The 15,662-nt window shown below is 29.2% G+C and overlaps 2 protein-coding genes across 2 annotated transcripts; one reads left to right on the forward strand and one right to left on the reverse strand.

The window, feature by feature from the left end:
* Positions 1 to 6,959: 6,959 nt before the first annotated feature.
* LOC108848683 (COP9 signalosome complex subunit 4) lies at positions 6,960 to 9,956 on the forward strand. Its single transcript, XM_018622105.2, has 14 exons — positions 6,960 to 7,178; positions 7,298 to 7,449; positions 7,531 to 7,634; positions 7,718 to 7,778; positions 8,050 to 8,142; positions 8,226 to 8,326; positions 8,429 to 8,537; positions 8,624 to 8,668; positions 8,852 to 8,920; positions 9,005 to 9,096; positions 9,199 to 9,241; positions 9,326 to 9,385; positions 9,495 to 9,554; positions 9,628 to 9,956. The coding sequence occupies exons 1-14, from the start codon at positions 7,049 to 7,051 to the stop codon at positions 9,700 to 9,702; spliced, it is 1,194 nt and encodes a 397-aa protein (XP_018477607.2). The 5' UTR covers positions 6,960 to 7,048; the 3' UTR covers positions 9,703 to 9,956.
* Positions 9,900 to 11,353, reverse strand: LOC108848684 (outer envelope pore protein 24B, chloroplastic). Its single transcript, XM_018622106.2, has 3 exons — positions 11,025 to 11,353; positions 10,551 to 10,910; positions 9,900 to 10,198 (listed from the first exon to the last, which is right to left on the reverse strand). Exons 1-3 carry the CDS (start codon positions 11,223 to 11,225, stop codon positions 10,118 to 10,120), a joined length of 642 nt encoding a protein of 213 aa, XP_018477608.2. The 5' UTR covers positions 11,226 to 11,353; the 3' UTR covers positions 9,900 to 10,117.
* Between the last annotated feature and the right edge of the window lie 4,309 nt (positions 11,354 to 15,662).

The raw sequence follows: 15,662 nt of genomic DNA on the forward strand, positions 1-15,662 counted from the left end.
TATAATATTATATGCACATATTATATATACCATATATCTAATCTATTAATTTAGGGATTATCTACTATTTGAAGTTCTCATTTAAATTTTGGACTCTTTCATAGTTGTTGCTAAAATATATCATGCCTCCTATACAATGCAACCTACCAACTTAAATTAAACCAAATCTTAACCAACATAGATTAGTTAAACCTAACCAGTAACACTTTTATAATATTTTTGGTTAATCTCTTAATATAATTAGATCATATAAAACTGAACCACTTTTAAATCAACGAGTTCCATATCATTCCAGACATAAGAAAAAAAATATCCGACTCATTTACAACGTAAGTATACAAAGACCGTGTATGCTTATGCTCATTGATCTTCCAAAACCAAATAATTGTGGCATAGACCAACATAGGCTCATGTTCGTATCACTAACTTTACTTCCATATATTTACTCTTCACCTACATCATATCACAACATACACAGTTCTGCAAGAACATGATTTTTTTTTGTTCAAACAACCAAATAATGGTGGCATATGGTCAGTAGATTTTTTAAATATGTTTTTTATATATTATATTTTACGAGACTATGTGTATAAGTTAAAAGGTAAAGTGTGACAATGCAAATTATTATACTAAAAATGAAAAAAGATTAAATACAAACTAATAACAAGTACAACACAAATTATAACACTATTAAATTCTATATATATTTAATAAAATATTATATATATGTCTAATATGTATATATATAAATATATATATATATATATATATATAAATGTTACACAAAATATATATAATATTATATACACATATTAGATATACCATATATTTGAAGTTCTCATTTAGGGATTATCTACTATTTGAAGTTCTCATTTAAATTTTGGACTCTTTCATAGTTGTTGCTAGAATATATCATGCCTCCTATACAATACAACCTACCAACTTAAATTAAACCAAATCTTAACCAACATAGATTAGTTAAACCTAAAGGGAAAAAATATCCGACTCATTTACAACGTAAACATACAAAGACCGTGTATGCTTATGCTCATTGATCTTCCAAAAACCAAATAATTGTGGCATAAACCAACATAGGCTCATGTTCGTATCCCTAACTTTATTTCCATATATTTACTCTTCACCTACATCATATCACAACATACACAGTTATGCAAGAACATGATTTTTTTTGTTCAAACAACCAAATAATGGTGGCATATGGTAAGTAGATTTTTTAAATATGTTTTTTTATATATTACATTTTACGAGACTATGTGTATAAATTTTTTTTTTAAAAAAAGGCATAACTATGTGTATAAGTTAAAAGGTAAAAAGTGTGATAAGGCAAATTATTATACTAAAAATGAAAGAAGATTAAATACAAACTAATAACAAGTACAACACAAATTATAACACTATTAAATTCTATATATATTTAATAAAATATTATATATATGTCTAATATGTATATATATATAAATGTTACACAAAATATATATAATATTATATACACATATTATATATACCATATATTATTAATTGAAATTTGACAAATCAATTTCCGCCCTTTAGGGCGGGTCCTAATCTAGTTTATGTTTTAAATTATGGTGCATGTCCTTTCGTTTCACTCCGTGACCGATATGGAATAGTTGTAATTTGTGGTTTCATTTTTGGACTTCTCTTTCTTATTCTTAGTTATTGTCTAAGTTATGTTGAACTCTAATATATTTATTGAAATAAATTTGTAGTGATGTCAACCCAACTAAGTTTTATAATTCGACTGTATATTAACATAAAGTTATATTTCATAATTTTTTATTGACATGTCGTTTTTCTCTTAAAATCACAATTTAATTGTTTGATGTTTTTTATTTTCAGTTCATTTAGTTCAGATAAAAAAGCGATATAAAAAGAAAGTAATATAAGAACTACCTTACATCAATTGCAAATCAGACCAAAAAATGTTACATGTAATATATACTGAAAATGATATATATTTGTTTCAAAACAAACTCAATAATAATATAAGTTTTAAAACTACCAAACTAATCAGAAAATATTTATACATCCTTCATTTATAAATATCTATCACCATAAAAAGTAAAACAATATTGATTTTTTTAAAAATATTAGATGAATCTGAATGTGAAAAATAAATTTAATCTAATAAATTTAAATATAAAATATAATATAATATTTAAATTTTCTAAATGTATTTATACCCGCGAGTTTGGAGCCATCTCCTTAATTGTTATTAATTTATTAAACTAAGGTTAGTTTTCAAAAATGCTTTTTAATTAATAAGTAAGGGATGGACTTTGAAAAACAATAATGGAGAGAAAATCCTAACCGTTAGTGAGGAAAAAAGGCATTGAGGTTTTTCTCTTATAGTTTTTTTTTCTTTATTCTCTAGTATTATATCTTCATTTTCGATGTTTTTCTATAAGTTTTTGGGGACATCTTCATTTTCTGTCAGCTTTTATAATCAGAGATACACTCGTTTTGCTCCATTTTTTATTTTATTTTCATGGTTATCACAGATTGTTCAACGATTTCTAGAGTACTTTTCGGAAGAAATCTCCTCCGGAACAGCTTTAACCAAAGAAGAAGATCTATTTAGAAATTTTATCGTGTACGCAACACAAGTGACTGCAGCCCTTTGTGATGCGGAAAGCACTTTGATTGTTAAAAAATGTGAATCAAGATCATTTTAATATCAATGTATAATCATCGTCCAACCAAATTAGGTATGGATTTCATCATTGATTTGTCTTTGTAATCGTAATTGTGAGATCATATTTTCGGTCGAGTTAGATTGTTTCTCAAGAGTTTGTTTTGGTTTTCTTGATGCGATGTATTATGTCAATTATTATGTTTATTGTCTTTTGATAGACAATATTGAAAAAAGTAAAAACTGAAAAAAAAAATTAATAAGTAAGGGATGTTGTGATAAGTTGCTGTATCAGTAAATAAAAGCCTTCCTTGGAGGAAGAGGCTCTCTTTCACGTGTATATATAATAAGCATAAAAGAGTCGGAATGGGAAAAAAAAACACACAAAAGGATTTCTTAGGGTTTGTTTGATTGATCGAAGTGGAAGAGAAAATCGAAAGAGAGAAGGCATGGAAGAAGCCTTGATGAGCGCCTCAACAATCGCTGACCAGCGTCAGAAGATCGAACAGTACAAACTCATCCTCTCATCTGTTCGCTAAAGTGCATAAGAACATCTTTGTAAACTCTCTCTATTGTCCAGTGGTGTTCGAACAATAGACCTTGCCAACAAAAGAACATAATGAAGTTTTGGAGTACCCACAAGTTATCAACGACATGAATATGCTATATGTATTTTATTTACAAATATGAATATAGGATCAACTTGATTTTTCCAGAATGCTATCTTTTAGCTGCTAAGCTAAGATCAAGCAAAGATTTAATCCCCAACATGTCGATGTGATGTTTAAGAATCAGCTTATATAGTTATGAATTAACCATTGGAGACTATATACTTTGAGATAGCAATAGTATCAAATGACAAATCAATCATATAGTATTAAACTATGTTTTACGGTTTTTGATTACGCTCAGTAAAACGCATTACAAATAATCAAGTACTTTTATGTAGTATCTAAACAGAAAACTTTCATATTAAATTTTCCTACAAATTTATCGTTTTAATTAAAAATCCTTATTTACAAAATAAGAAATACTAAAAAATTAGTATTGAAAATAAAATATTGTTTCAAAAATTTAAAGATTTATTGAATTATTGTGTTATTAATCATCAAACTTTACATATTTAAGTATTCAAAATGATTACACATTTATGAATATATATATATATATATATATATATATATATATATATATATCTCTATATATATGTATAAGTATATATATATATATGAAATGAAAGTTATTTACCTATACTTCAAATAATAGTTTTAAAATCAAATCAGATGATGTATAAACAAATCCCCTAGACATTATTTGCGAAGTGATTTGCCACATGTCCTTTCTACAGTAGTTTTACAAAAAGAATATGACATGGCTATTAAGATTGATGACATGTCATATGATTAAATATAACATGGAAAATTACATTTGATGCTGATATATAAATTTAGAAAACTTTTTAGAATATGGCAATAACTCGTATATTACATTTAATGTTGATTTATATATTTGGTAAACTTTTTAGAATATGGTAATAACTCATAAATCATCACTAAAATAAATATATTCAAATATGAAATTTTGAATTTCGAAATATTATTTAATTTTACTTTTATAATTATAAAATTTTTATTATCTAAAATTTTCTAAATTTTCTGCATTTAGAAAAATAGAATATTGCAATAACTCATATATTACATTTAATGTTGATTTATATTTTTGGTAAACTTTTAGAATATGGTAATAACTCATAAATCATCACTAAAATAAATATATTCAAATATGAAATTTGAATTTCGAAATATTATTTAATTTTACTTTTATAATTATACAATTTTATTATCTAAATATTTCTAAATTTTCTGCATTTAAAAATTATAAATTTTTAATCATAATATCATTAGTTTCTTTTAGATATCTAAAAATTATATAAATATTTTTTGGTTTTAATTTTGATAACTATACAATTTTACATGATTTTTAGTAATTTTGTACAATTTAATTTAATACATTTAACCAAAAGAAATAAATAATTTTTTATCTAAGATTCTAATTTTATATATATACATATATATTCTTAAATATAATTTAAAAAACAAAATTATTTTTTCTTAATTTATGTTTAGTTAAATGAGATTTATTTATAGACATTATTTGCGAATTGATTTGCCACATGTCCTTTTTACAATCGTTTTTACAAAAAAAATTGTGACATGGCTATTAAGGCCTTGATTGGTACAGCTGATGAAGAAGCAGTAGTAGTATGTTGTAGAAGCAGTATGCTGCAGAAGCTGTATGCTCTATTTAAATTTTTTAATAAGATGATTGGTAGAGCAGTAGAAGTATTCAATTTTAATTTTTTTATAAAAGTTAGTATATAATATATTTATTTTAAAATAATATATATTAGTAATATTTTGTTATTAAAATAATGAATCTTAATTAATAACATAAATTAAATTAAATTTTAAATGTGAAATATTATTATTTAAAAAATAATACAAAATTTATTTAAAATAAAAATTATTTTTGGATATAAAATAATTTTGAATATTTTTAAATAAATGAAATAAAATATTATTAAATAAATAAAATAAAATTTTATTTATTTTATTTTTGGATATAAAATAATTTGAATATAATTAAATAAAATAAATAAATTATCATTATATATATATATATTTGTTTTATATATTAATAAATAAAAGATATATAATTAAGTTATTTTATTTACTAATTTCAAAATTATGTTTAATATCAAAATTGTTTCCAAAAAAATAAAATTTACAATTAAAATATCTATTTTTAAATATAATATTTCACATTTAAAATATAATATAATTTATATAATTAAATTATATTTTAAATGTAAAATACTATTTTTTAAAAAAAATATTTATATTGTTAGTTTATTTTTGAAATCCAAATTTTATTTTCTGGATATGAAAATAATTTTATAATATTATTAAATCAAATAAGTGAACTAATTATATATATATTTTTTTAATTATAAATTGTAAATGCAAATGCTCTTACAAAAGCTTCATATGAGAGCATTTGCCAGAGAGCATTTGGAGAGCATTAACATTTAGTAAATGCTTTTCTAAATGATTTTCTAACATATGTTGATTGGATAATGTAGAGCATAATGCTAATGCTAATGCTCTACCAATCAAGGCCTAAGATTGATGACATGTAATATGGTTAAATAGGACATGGACAATTATATTTAATGCTGATATATATTTTTGAAAAACTTTTTAGAATATAGCAATAACTCATATCTTACATTTAATGTTGATTTATATTTTTGGTAAACTTTTTAGAATATGGTAATAACTCATAAATCATCATTAAAATAAATTTATTCAAATATGACATTTTGAATTTCGAAATATTATTTAATTTTAATTTTATAATTATATAATTTTTATTATCTAAAATTTTCTAAATTTTCTACATTTAAAAAAATATATAAATTTTTAATCGTAATATCATTAGTTTATTTTATATATCTACAAATTATATAAATATTGTTTAGTTTTAATTTTTGATAATTATACAATTTTATATGGTTTTTAGTAATTTTTTACAAGTTGATTTAATACATCTAAGATTATAATTTTATATATATACATATATATTCTTAAATATAATTTAAAATAAACAAAAATTTTTTCTCTTAATTTTATGTTTAATTAATTGATAATTATATTAATTATTGATAAAAATAATAAAATATATAATATTAATAAATTGCATTTTTAAATATAAAATTTAACTTTTAAAAAATTCATCGCTGCATATGGTGCAGGAAAACACCTAGTATATGATACATAAAAACAATAGAAAATATTAAAAATTTATTAAATGTAGAGTATTTTAAATTTTAATAAAAAGTTCAACATGATTACTACAAGATTAATAGAAACTTTAACTATGTTTACATCTAAATTATAAATTAGTATATAAATTAATGATATTTCAAACAAAAAATTATATTTTTTAAAAAATCATTTTAATTTTTTAAATACTATATCCAAACAAATAAATAATATAATCAAATCTTATATCAAAAAAGCCGCGCGTAATGCGGCAAAACCTCTAGTATTGAAAAAAAGTATTTTTAGACAGAAAAAAAAATAATAAGTAAGGGATGTTGTGATTATTTGCTGTGTTTATATCAGTAAATAAAATTGCCAAAAAAATATATATATATCAGTAAATAAAAGCCTCCCTTGGAGGAAGAGGCTCTCTTTCACGTGTTTATATATAATAAGCAGAAGAGAGTCGGAATGGGGAAAAAAACACAAAAGGATTTCTTAGGGTTTGTTTGATTGATCCAAGCGGAAGAGAAAATCGAAAGAGAGAGAAGGCATGGAAGAAGCGTTGATGAGCGCCTCAACAATCGCAGACCAGCGTCAGAAGATCGAACAGTACAAACTCATCCTCTCATCTGTTCTCTCCTCCAACGACCTTCTCCAATCCAAACACTTCATCGATCACAGTAAGCAGCGAATGAGAGAGAGAGAGAGAGAGAGAGAGAGAGAGAGAGAGAGTCTCTTGTCAAAGTTTTTCTAGACAGTAATTGAATTGATTTGGTTTCGTTTCGTTTCGTTGTGGCAGTTCTGTCGGATGATGTGCCGTTGGTAGTTTCGAGGCAGCTTTTGCAGTCTTTCGCACAAGAGGTCGGGAGGCTGGAACCAGAGACCCAGAAGGAGATTGCTCTCTTCACACTCACCCAGATTCAGCCCAGAGTTGTCTCTTTCGAGGAACAGGTTTTTGAAATCGTTTGCATCTTAAGTCTATTATATGTATTGTCTGTGATGTTATTATTGAGCAATGTACATTGTGTGCAGGCACTTGTTATTAGAGAAAAGCTTGCGGCTTTGTATGAATCAGAGCAGGAATGGTCTAGAGCTGCCCAGATGTTGAGTGGCATTGATCTTGACTCTGGAATGAGGTATGACTGTGACGGCACCCACCAAAGTTCTTGTTTTTTTTCTCTCTCTTTTCTCCCTTATGCTTATTTTGGATTTGTGGCAGGGCTGTTGACGAAAACTTCAAGCTCTCAAAGTGTATCCAAATTGCTCGTTTGTATCTCGAGGTTTGCCTTTTACTTTCCAGTTACATAGGCACAGTTGATTTTGTCTCCCTTTCATCAGTTTATAAGCATGTCTATATATATGAGATGGATTTGCACATGGTAGTAATGGATTGTTGCTAATTGGTTCCCTTATGTGCTGGTTCTTCTATTGAGGTTAAGAGCATTACTCTGGTTCACAACATGACTTGTAAATTGAAGCTACCAGGGTTGTATAGTTACATTGGTTTATTTTTAACTTTCTTTAATACCTTTTTGTTTTTAATGTCTGCAGGATGATGATGCTGTAAATGCAGAGACCTATATAAATAAAGCTTCTTTCTTGGTGAACAGCAGTCAGAATGAAGTTTTAAATTTGCAGTACAAGGTTAGGCCATCTTTAACTAAGAATTTAAGTGCTGAGTGACTAAGGAGCATTTGATTTTGGGTTTTAACATATTTCATATACAGGTCTGCCATGCTAGAATTCTGGACATGAAAAGAAAGTTCTTAGACGCTGCACTTCGGTATTACAGCATATCTCAGATTGAAAAACGCCAAATAGGGGATGAGTAAGTGGATAGGCTTCTCCCCATGCCTTATTAATTTTCAAACTTTTCATGTTTTGTTTCTCTCTCTCCCATAGGTTTCTAATGTTTTAATGTTTCCTACAGAGAGATTGATGAGAATGCACTAGAGCAAGCCCTATCTGCTGCTGTGACATGTACCATATTAGCTGGAGCTGGTCCTCAGCGTTCTCGTGTTCTTGCAACTTTATATAAAGTAAGTCCCATGTGGATTATTAATAGAATACCACTTTTTTTGCTGCTTCCTTATCTATTATTTTCTCACTATCTCTTTGTTAACAGGATGAACGCTGCTCCAAGCTTAAGATCTATCCCATCCTGCAGAAGGTTCTATCTATCCATTATTTCTTCTATACATACATTTACTTGCATTTTGACATATAGTATCGTTTGAGCTGGCATGTTACTTCTCTATATCAGCCTGCAAGATGTTACAAACAATCTCACCATAGCCTTTAGGAATTTGGTCAGAACTACATGCTAACTTTAGATTGTTATGTAAATTTGTAGGTTTATCTGGAAAGGATTTTAAGGAAACCAGAGATTGATGCTTTTGCGGAAGAATTAAGGCCACATCAGGTATGGATTGTGATTAAGATTTGGAAGAAATATTTGCACTTTGTTAGATTCACATAAGTTTTCATTTTAAATGGTCATCAACAGAAAGCAACTTTGCCTGACAAATCCACTGTTCTTGACCGTGCCATGATTGAGCATAACCTTCTGAGTGCAAGCAAACTTTACACTAACATAAGGTATGAATATGATGTAGAATCTTCAGTATCTTGTACCTTTTGTTTGTTTATGTGACTTGGTTGGTTTTCTAAACTCAGTTCTCCAAATATTTTGTATCTCAGGTTTGATGAGTTGGGAACTCTACTGGGAATTGACCCAACTAAGGTAATATTCAATATCAATTTTGTGAACCCTCTTTTATCCTTTTTGCTTGTCCTGTGTGTAACGGCATAAGTTTTCTTCATGAAGGCGGAGAAGATAGCATCTAATATGATTGGCCAAGACAGAATGAGAGGTTCCATCGATCAGGTTAGCTTCTAACACGGCAAATACTTGGTTGGTTTCTTACATGCGAGCCCTGAGAGGGTTCAAAATCAAGAAGGTTCTTACATTCGTTATGTTTTATGATAATGTCCAGGAAGAGGCTGTGATACATTTTGAAGATGACATTGAGGAACTACAGCAATGGGACCATCAGGTTCGCTCTCTCTCCCTGGTAGATATGTTTTTTTTTTGTGGAATAATGACTGAAAACTGGAAGCTGTGTGCAGATATCAGGATTATGCCAAGCTCTCAACGACATTCTGGATGGGATGGCGAAGAAAGGCCTACCTGTTCCTGTCTGATTCATTACGAGCTGTGAGAGGTGGACTTGAATATAAAGCCGAAGAGTCTCATATCCTAAGCTTTTGCCCTATGCTGTGTTTTGAAAACGATTTACATTCGTTTCATATTTTGATGTCTTAAGTGTTTTTTACAAATTCATGTCCATTCCTTTAGGTTAATTTGATATTGAGAAAAAAGATTGGGCATGGAATGAGGATTTTTAAGAACCATTTGCAGATTTTTATTACGCATTCAAAAGAGGTTTAGGGGTACATTTTTCCCTTGCAACAAATTATTTTTCATGAGAGAGACAAAATTACCAGACACATGAGGGCGTTGTCATGTTGACCAAAAAAGGTTGGCTAAAAGGTGCAATTAAAATCGTTGGTAACAAGCGAACAATTCAGGTGGAAACTTGAATAATCGTAAAGGGCATTAGATTTCAAGGTTCCAAGTTGTTTCTGCTATCAATTTCGGCGTTTTCACTTCCTCCGCCAAATTCACAGACGCACATACCTGTTTCAAAACAATAATAAGTTTAACCAACAAAACTCTCAAAAAGTCCATTAAGCTTCTTCACGAACTAGTCAGCTAAAGTAGACAGAACAATCTGAAAAACTCCCTAATGGATCTTTCTCTATGTATTTGTCGAGTGTCAATATACACCTTAAATAGATTCTAATCCACCATTTGGTAATCCGAGTTGTTCTATGTCTTCATATTGTTGACAGAAAAAGAAACAGTGTACCAAGTTTCAATTTACGTCAGTGATGTCAATTAAAAAAAAAGGAATAACTGGTTAAATAGGATTATTGTCATATTATCAGAATATAATCAAAATATGGAGACTAGGAATGTTTTGTTTTACCTTGAAAGATCCAGTGGATTTGGAGTTCCTTGACCATTCCACACCAAGCAACTTAGTAGACGTTTGATAAGTGGCCTTGACAACATCATCTCCATAAACTCTCCTAGAAACCGCAAAATCCCAAGCATTCTTGGCAAAGTCGTAGCAAGGCTCGAATGTAGCAACCCTTCCGTGCGCATAAGTGTACTTAAGCTTACAGTTGTTTGTTCCCACCATGTAATTAGCAGAGACTTTGTTCGCAGAATCAACCACAAGGCTCCCGTCCACGATTGTTCTGTTATCAGCTCTGCTATGAATGTAAGTCAGATTCAATGGCTTCTCAGCAACCCTCACCGTGTTCATGAACTGAAACCTAACATCCTGTCCCCACCAGAAACCAAAACATCCTTAATCAAATTGATTCTTTCTTTCTTTGGTTTAATCCTAAGCCAATCTACAAAAGACTTTAAGGAATCTTGTAAGAGAGAGAGTTACTTTCTTAGGGACGTTATACTCGACCATGAAGAAACCAGGCTTCTCCACGGCCAGAGAGAGGCCGTTCAAGGTAGGACCAGCGACGAAGGTTGCATCGGTCATGGTGGCGCGTAGCTTTATGTCGCCGGCGTTGAAGGCCACTGAGCCTACTCCAGTGCTCTTACCGCCATCGTACTTGCCTTTGACGGAAGCCTTCATCATCGTCCTCCTCCGTTTGACTCAGTGTAGAGAGAGAGAGAAATAGTTTTAGAGAGATGTTTGGTGAGAGCGGCGAAAGGAGGAGGAGGAGACGATAATAAAACACCCCGCAGCGAGTGTTATGGTTCGCACGTACAAAATGTTCGCGCGTGCGCTGTTTTTTTCTTTACTTTATGTTTTTTCCTCAACCCTCGGTAGACCTAGGCATTCGGATTTTTCGGATCGGATCCGGATAGGGTTTATCAGGTCCAAATCTTTCGAGTTTTAGATATTTAGATCCAATATGATAATTATAATTTCTTGGTTCGGATTTGGTTCTGGTTCTGTCGAATCCAAATTGGTTCAGTCTTAGATAGTTGGACCTATATAGTATAGAATTTATCGGTTCAGATTTGGTTCGATTCCAAATCAAATAGGATCTTGTCATATATGGTCCAAAAATATACCAAAAACACTGAAAATATTTAAATATTCGAAAAATATCCAAAAAATTTAGAAGACATGAAAAATACCCAAAATTTTATCTGATTATCTAATTTTTTTCTATATGATTTTCTTCTCTTAACCCTAGCATCTTGCCGAAGGTTTACCCCTTGTTGGTTTGAATAGATTTTGGGTTTATATTTTTCAGTTTCTCAGAATTTAGTTTTGTGCAGTGTTTTTTAAACTCGGACCGGATTGAACCATGAACCGGTAACAATCCAAGTTGGGTTAATATCAAAACCCAAATAAAGTTAAACCGGTTAAAAGCTCATTTCAAACCGTCAAAGATCCGGAAATTGGTGACCTATTGAACCGGTTAAACCTTGAATCGTATATAAACCAATATTTTGTTAATATAATTATTAGGTTTTCTTCTTTTAAAGTAAAAATATAATTTTTAAAAGATTAATAAAGTATCATCTCTTGTCTTTTGATTTTGCTGTCTTTGCAACTCACAAATCACAAGATTCACAAATTTTAATTTTTACGTGAAGATATTTTTTTATCTACTTCTCACTTTGTTTAAATTTCATTTTATGATCACTTGTGTTGGAGACTTTAATACTTGAAATGATTATGTTTTTCTTAAATTTGTATAATTTATAAAAGAACAAAACACTTGTTTATTTCAAAATATATATTTTAACTAATGTGTATGAAATTTTTAAAAAAATGACAAAAATTTAGAGTGATAAATATCTGGTAAATAAAGTTTAAATGTGCTTTCGTACTGATTTTAGATTTGAACTATTAAAGTATTTTATTAATTTTGTTGCATTTTAGTTGTTATTATTAATTTTTAATAATATTATGGATATTGAAACATTGTATTTGATATGGTTTATCTTTGTAAGAATATGCATATTATTTACAAATGTCATTAAATTCAGCTTATTCAAATCAAACCCGACCGAACAGGTTCAATCCCGATCGAAACACAATGACCCAGGACCCAAAATATTTTTGGTTCACTAGCCGGTTCGGTTTTAAAACACTGGTTTTCTGTTTTCTTTTTCAAACTGGAAAATTCTAAATAATTTTCTTATAGTTTTTTCACAAGAAATAGCTTTTAAAAAAATAGCTCCTTTTATTTTGAAATTTTTAATTTTAATTTTTAGTTTTTTTTTTAAATTTGAAACTCATCCCCAAAACCCTACCACTTAACTTTAAACCGTAAGTCTAGATTAATTAACCATAGAGATATAAGCATATTTACTTTTTAATAAAATTTCTTTTAATCATTTTCCTTCTTTAGTACTATTTTATGAAAATAAATTAAAAATGGCTACCCTACGTAATTTATCTTTAAAAATTGATTTAATAAATTATTTTACTAAACATTTTATATCTTCCATTAAACCATTAGTTATTTTTATGTGTCTAAAAATATTGAAATACATTTATAATATTATTTACAAAAATTAATAACTCATTTTTATAATTATAGCTATGAGATATAAATACCTAAAGTTATGTTAATAATTAAACAAATTATTTATCTCATATTATTGTTGAAATGATATATTTTTGTACAAATTTTTAATAATTGTTTTAATTTTATATAAAATAATTTTATTTAAAATATAATTTATTAAAATATAATTTATTAAAATATAATTTATTAAAATATAATGACATCTACAAAAAGAAGAAATAGTTTTATCAAAAATCCACAAAATTTGGTTTGTGTTTTTAAATTGATCAAAATGTGGAAAACTGTTTTTCCTAAAACTAGGAGATCTATTTATTAGATGAAATTATTGGGAATTAATGTAATTTAGAGAAAATAAAAGAGAAATTGTCAAAAATACCACATCCTAATACTATTTTTCATGTTTATTTTAATCACATTTATCTTCACTTTTAAAGAGGTAAATAAACACTTGTAATCTTATGGTTAACTAATTTACACCTAGGAGTTTGCAATCAACTGAGTTTTATGTGATTCATATAAAAATGACAAATCTAGTGTTATTCAAACATAAATTAAAAAAATATTCATTGTTATTGAACTTGACATTTCATAAATTGTTCCGAAATCCACTGATATTGAAAATATTTTAAGTTGTGGAATCTTAAATTTTCAAGTGATTACAGAGTATTTGGGTGGAGTTTCGTAGTTAAAAAATTAAAACTCAAATCTCATGGTTTTAAGTGATATTCTAAAGTGATGAAGGTAAAATTTTCCCAAAATAAAACTAAAATGAGAATCATGAATAACTAATAACATGTTTTTAAAAATCCAAATCTATTTTAAAACATGTAAATAATCAAAGTTTTTATTTTGAATAATCAGTTCAGAAAGTCATTCGTCCTGCTTAAAGTAATATGCCGATCTTATTCTCCAGCCTAGTCGATTTTTAGTTTATGCAATAAATTTTCCTCCACCTAAAGATAAAATGAAAACTTCTAATAAATAGAGATCTTTCCATATTTTAGTTTTACAATATGGAAGGCTCTAATCTAATTCTAAATTACATAGACCTATAAAGGGGTTTCTGTTGGGAATAATAAAATAATTTATAAAATTATTGTTCCTGCTTCTGAGCAGGACTTCGACATTCAATTCATGCATGGATAATTCATGGCTTCAAGCTTGGGTCAATTTCTGTCTCCGAATAAAATAGAAAACTTTATTAAACAAAAATTCTTCTATATATCAGAAATATGGAAATATTTAACTTAACTTCCGACTACGAATAACATACATAAAGGGGACTCAAATTTTAGAACAAGGGATCAACTATTCAAGATATCAACTATAAAGTTAGGTGCCAGAACAAGGGTTCGTAATCCAAATTATTGTAGTCTCAGCTCTAAAGATCAATAAAACAATACTTTGATCTCTATTCCAGCTTAGTATTCATTTGAACAAGTTTTTGTAGTACCAGTAAAGAACTTGTACAAATTTACCTTAAGAGTTTGAAGCTTAAAAAAGAGGGGTAACCAAATTTACCTTAAGAGTTTGTAGTACAGTGACGGAGAGTAAGCATAATGAGCAGCATGCGACCACCAAGGTTGAAACCGAGTTCCGAGCCCATATCACAGCTATGCAACAACAGATCACCAAAATTCATACGGCTGGGGAAAACAACACCTTTACATATAACCTCATACTCATATCGGAAGTCCAAACTTTGAAAAATTTGATGAAATAAATTCCACGCTATTAAAGCAAAGCGCCGAAAAGCTATTATAGCTTGAAACTGAAACACATAGTTCCCTAAGTGAAAACTCTACTCTCAACCCGATGAGAAATAACAGTGCATATTCCTTATCTGTCTTCCACTTATGAAATACTCTAGAACACGGTTCCACATACTTCACCACTAAATAATGAACCACCAGATAAAACCGATACCCTGAATTTCTCATTTGAGCGTATTTCTCCAAATCTTCCCTATTTATAATTGAATACAAGTGCTTTGTAATTTTACTTTGTAAACATTAACTAAAGTCTAAAAGTGACACGTAGGAACCTAGTATCAATATTTACTTGTTCTCGGTGGCGAAAACGTTGGTGAGGATGTATGTGAACGAGATACCTAAGTTAATTGGTGGACATGAAACATATTGAGTAGGAATGTCAAAAGAGCCTGTGGACCGCGGGCCGAGCCCAGAAGAACCTGTGGCGGGGCTGGTTTGGGCCGGCGTTTTTTAGGCCCGTTTCTTCGCGGGATTGGCGGGCAGGCTCTGCAGCGGTATAGGCTTTTTGCGGGATTGGGCCGCGGTTGACCTGCGGGTTTGTAGAGTCCCGCAAACCCTACTTCATTTCCCTTTGCTGCCTCCACCTGAAACAAACGAGAGAGAGAGAGAGCGCGATGATGAAGGCGATGCGGCGTGAAGGAGCTCCGGTGACCGTGTTTCAAGGTCGACGATGCTTCCCATCTACCATTCGCCGTGTATCTACTCCGGGGAAGCTTCTTGGAGCCATCACAAGAAGTTGGCGAAGCATCT

The sequence above is a fragment of the Raphanus sativus genome, chromosome 4, assembly GCF_000801105.2.
Source record: "Raphanus sativus cultivar WK10039 chromosome 4, ASM80110v3, whole genome shotgun sequence".
NCBI lineage: Eukaryota > Viridiplantae > Streptophyta > Magnoliopsida > Brassicales > Brassicaceae > Raphanus > Raphanus sativus.

Coding starts and splice junctions, on each gene's coding strand:
- LOC108848683 (XM_018622105.2), top strand. CDS start 7,049: ATGGAAGAAGCGTTGATGAGCGCCTCAACAATCGCAGACCAGCGTCAG. Junction 7,635..7,717: donor GATCTTGACTCTGGAATGAG/GTATGACTGTGA, acceptor GATTTGTGGCAG/GGCTGTTGACGAAAACTTCA. Junction 8,538..8,623: donor TTCTTGCAACTTTATATAAA/GTAAGTCCCATG, acceptor CTTTGTTAACAG/GATGAACGCTGCTCCAAGCT.
- LOC108848684 (XM_018622106.2), bottom strand. CDS start 11,225: ATGATGAAGGCTTCCGTCAAAGGCAAGTACGATGGCGGTAAGAGCACT. Junction 10,911..11,024: donor AGTATAACGTCCCTAAGAAA/GTAACTCTCTCT, acceptor TGGTGGGGACAG/GATGTTAGGTTTCAGTTCAT. Junction 10,199..10,550: donor AATCCACTGGATCTTTCAAG/GTAAAACAAAAC, acceptor GTTTTGAAACAG/GTATGTGCGTCTGTGAATTT.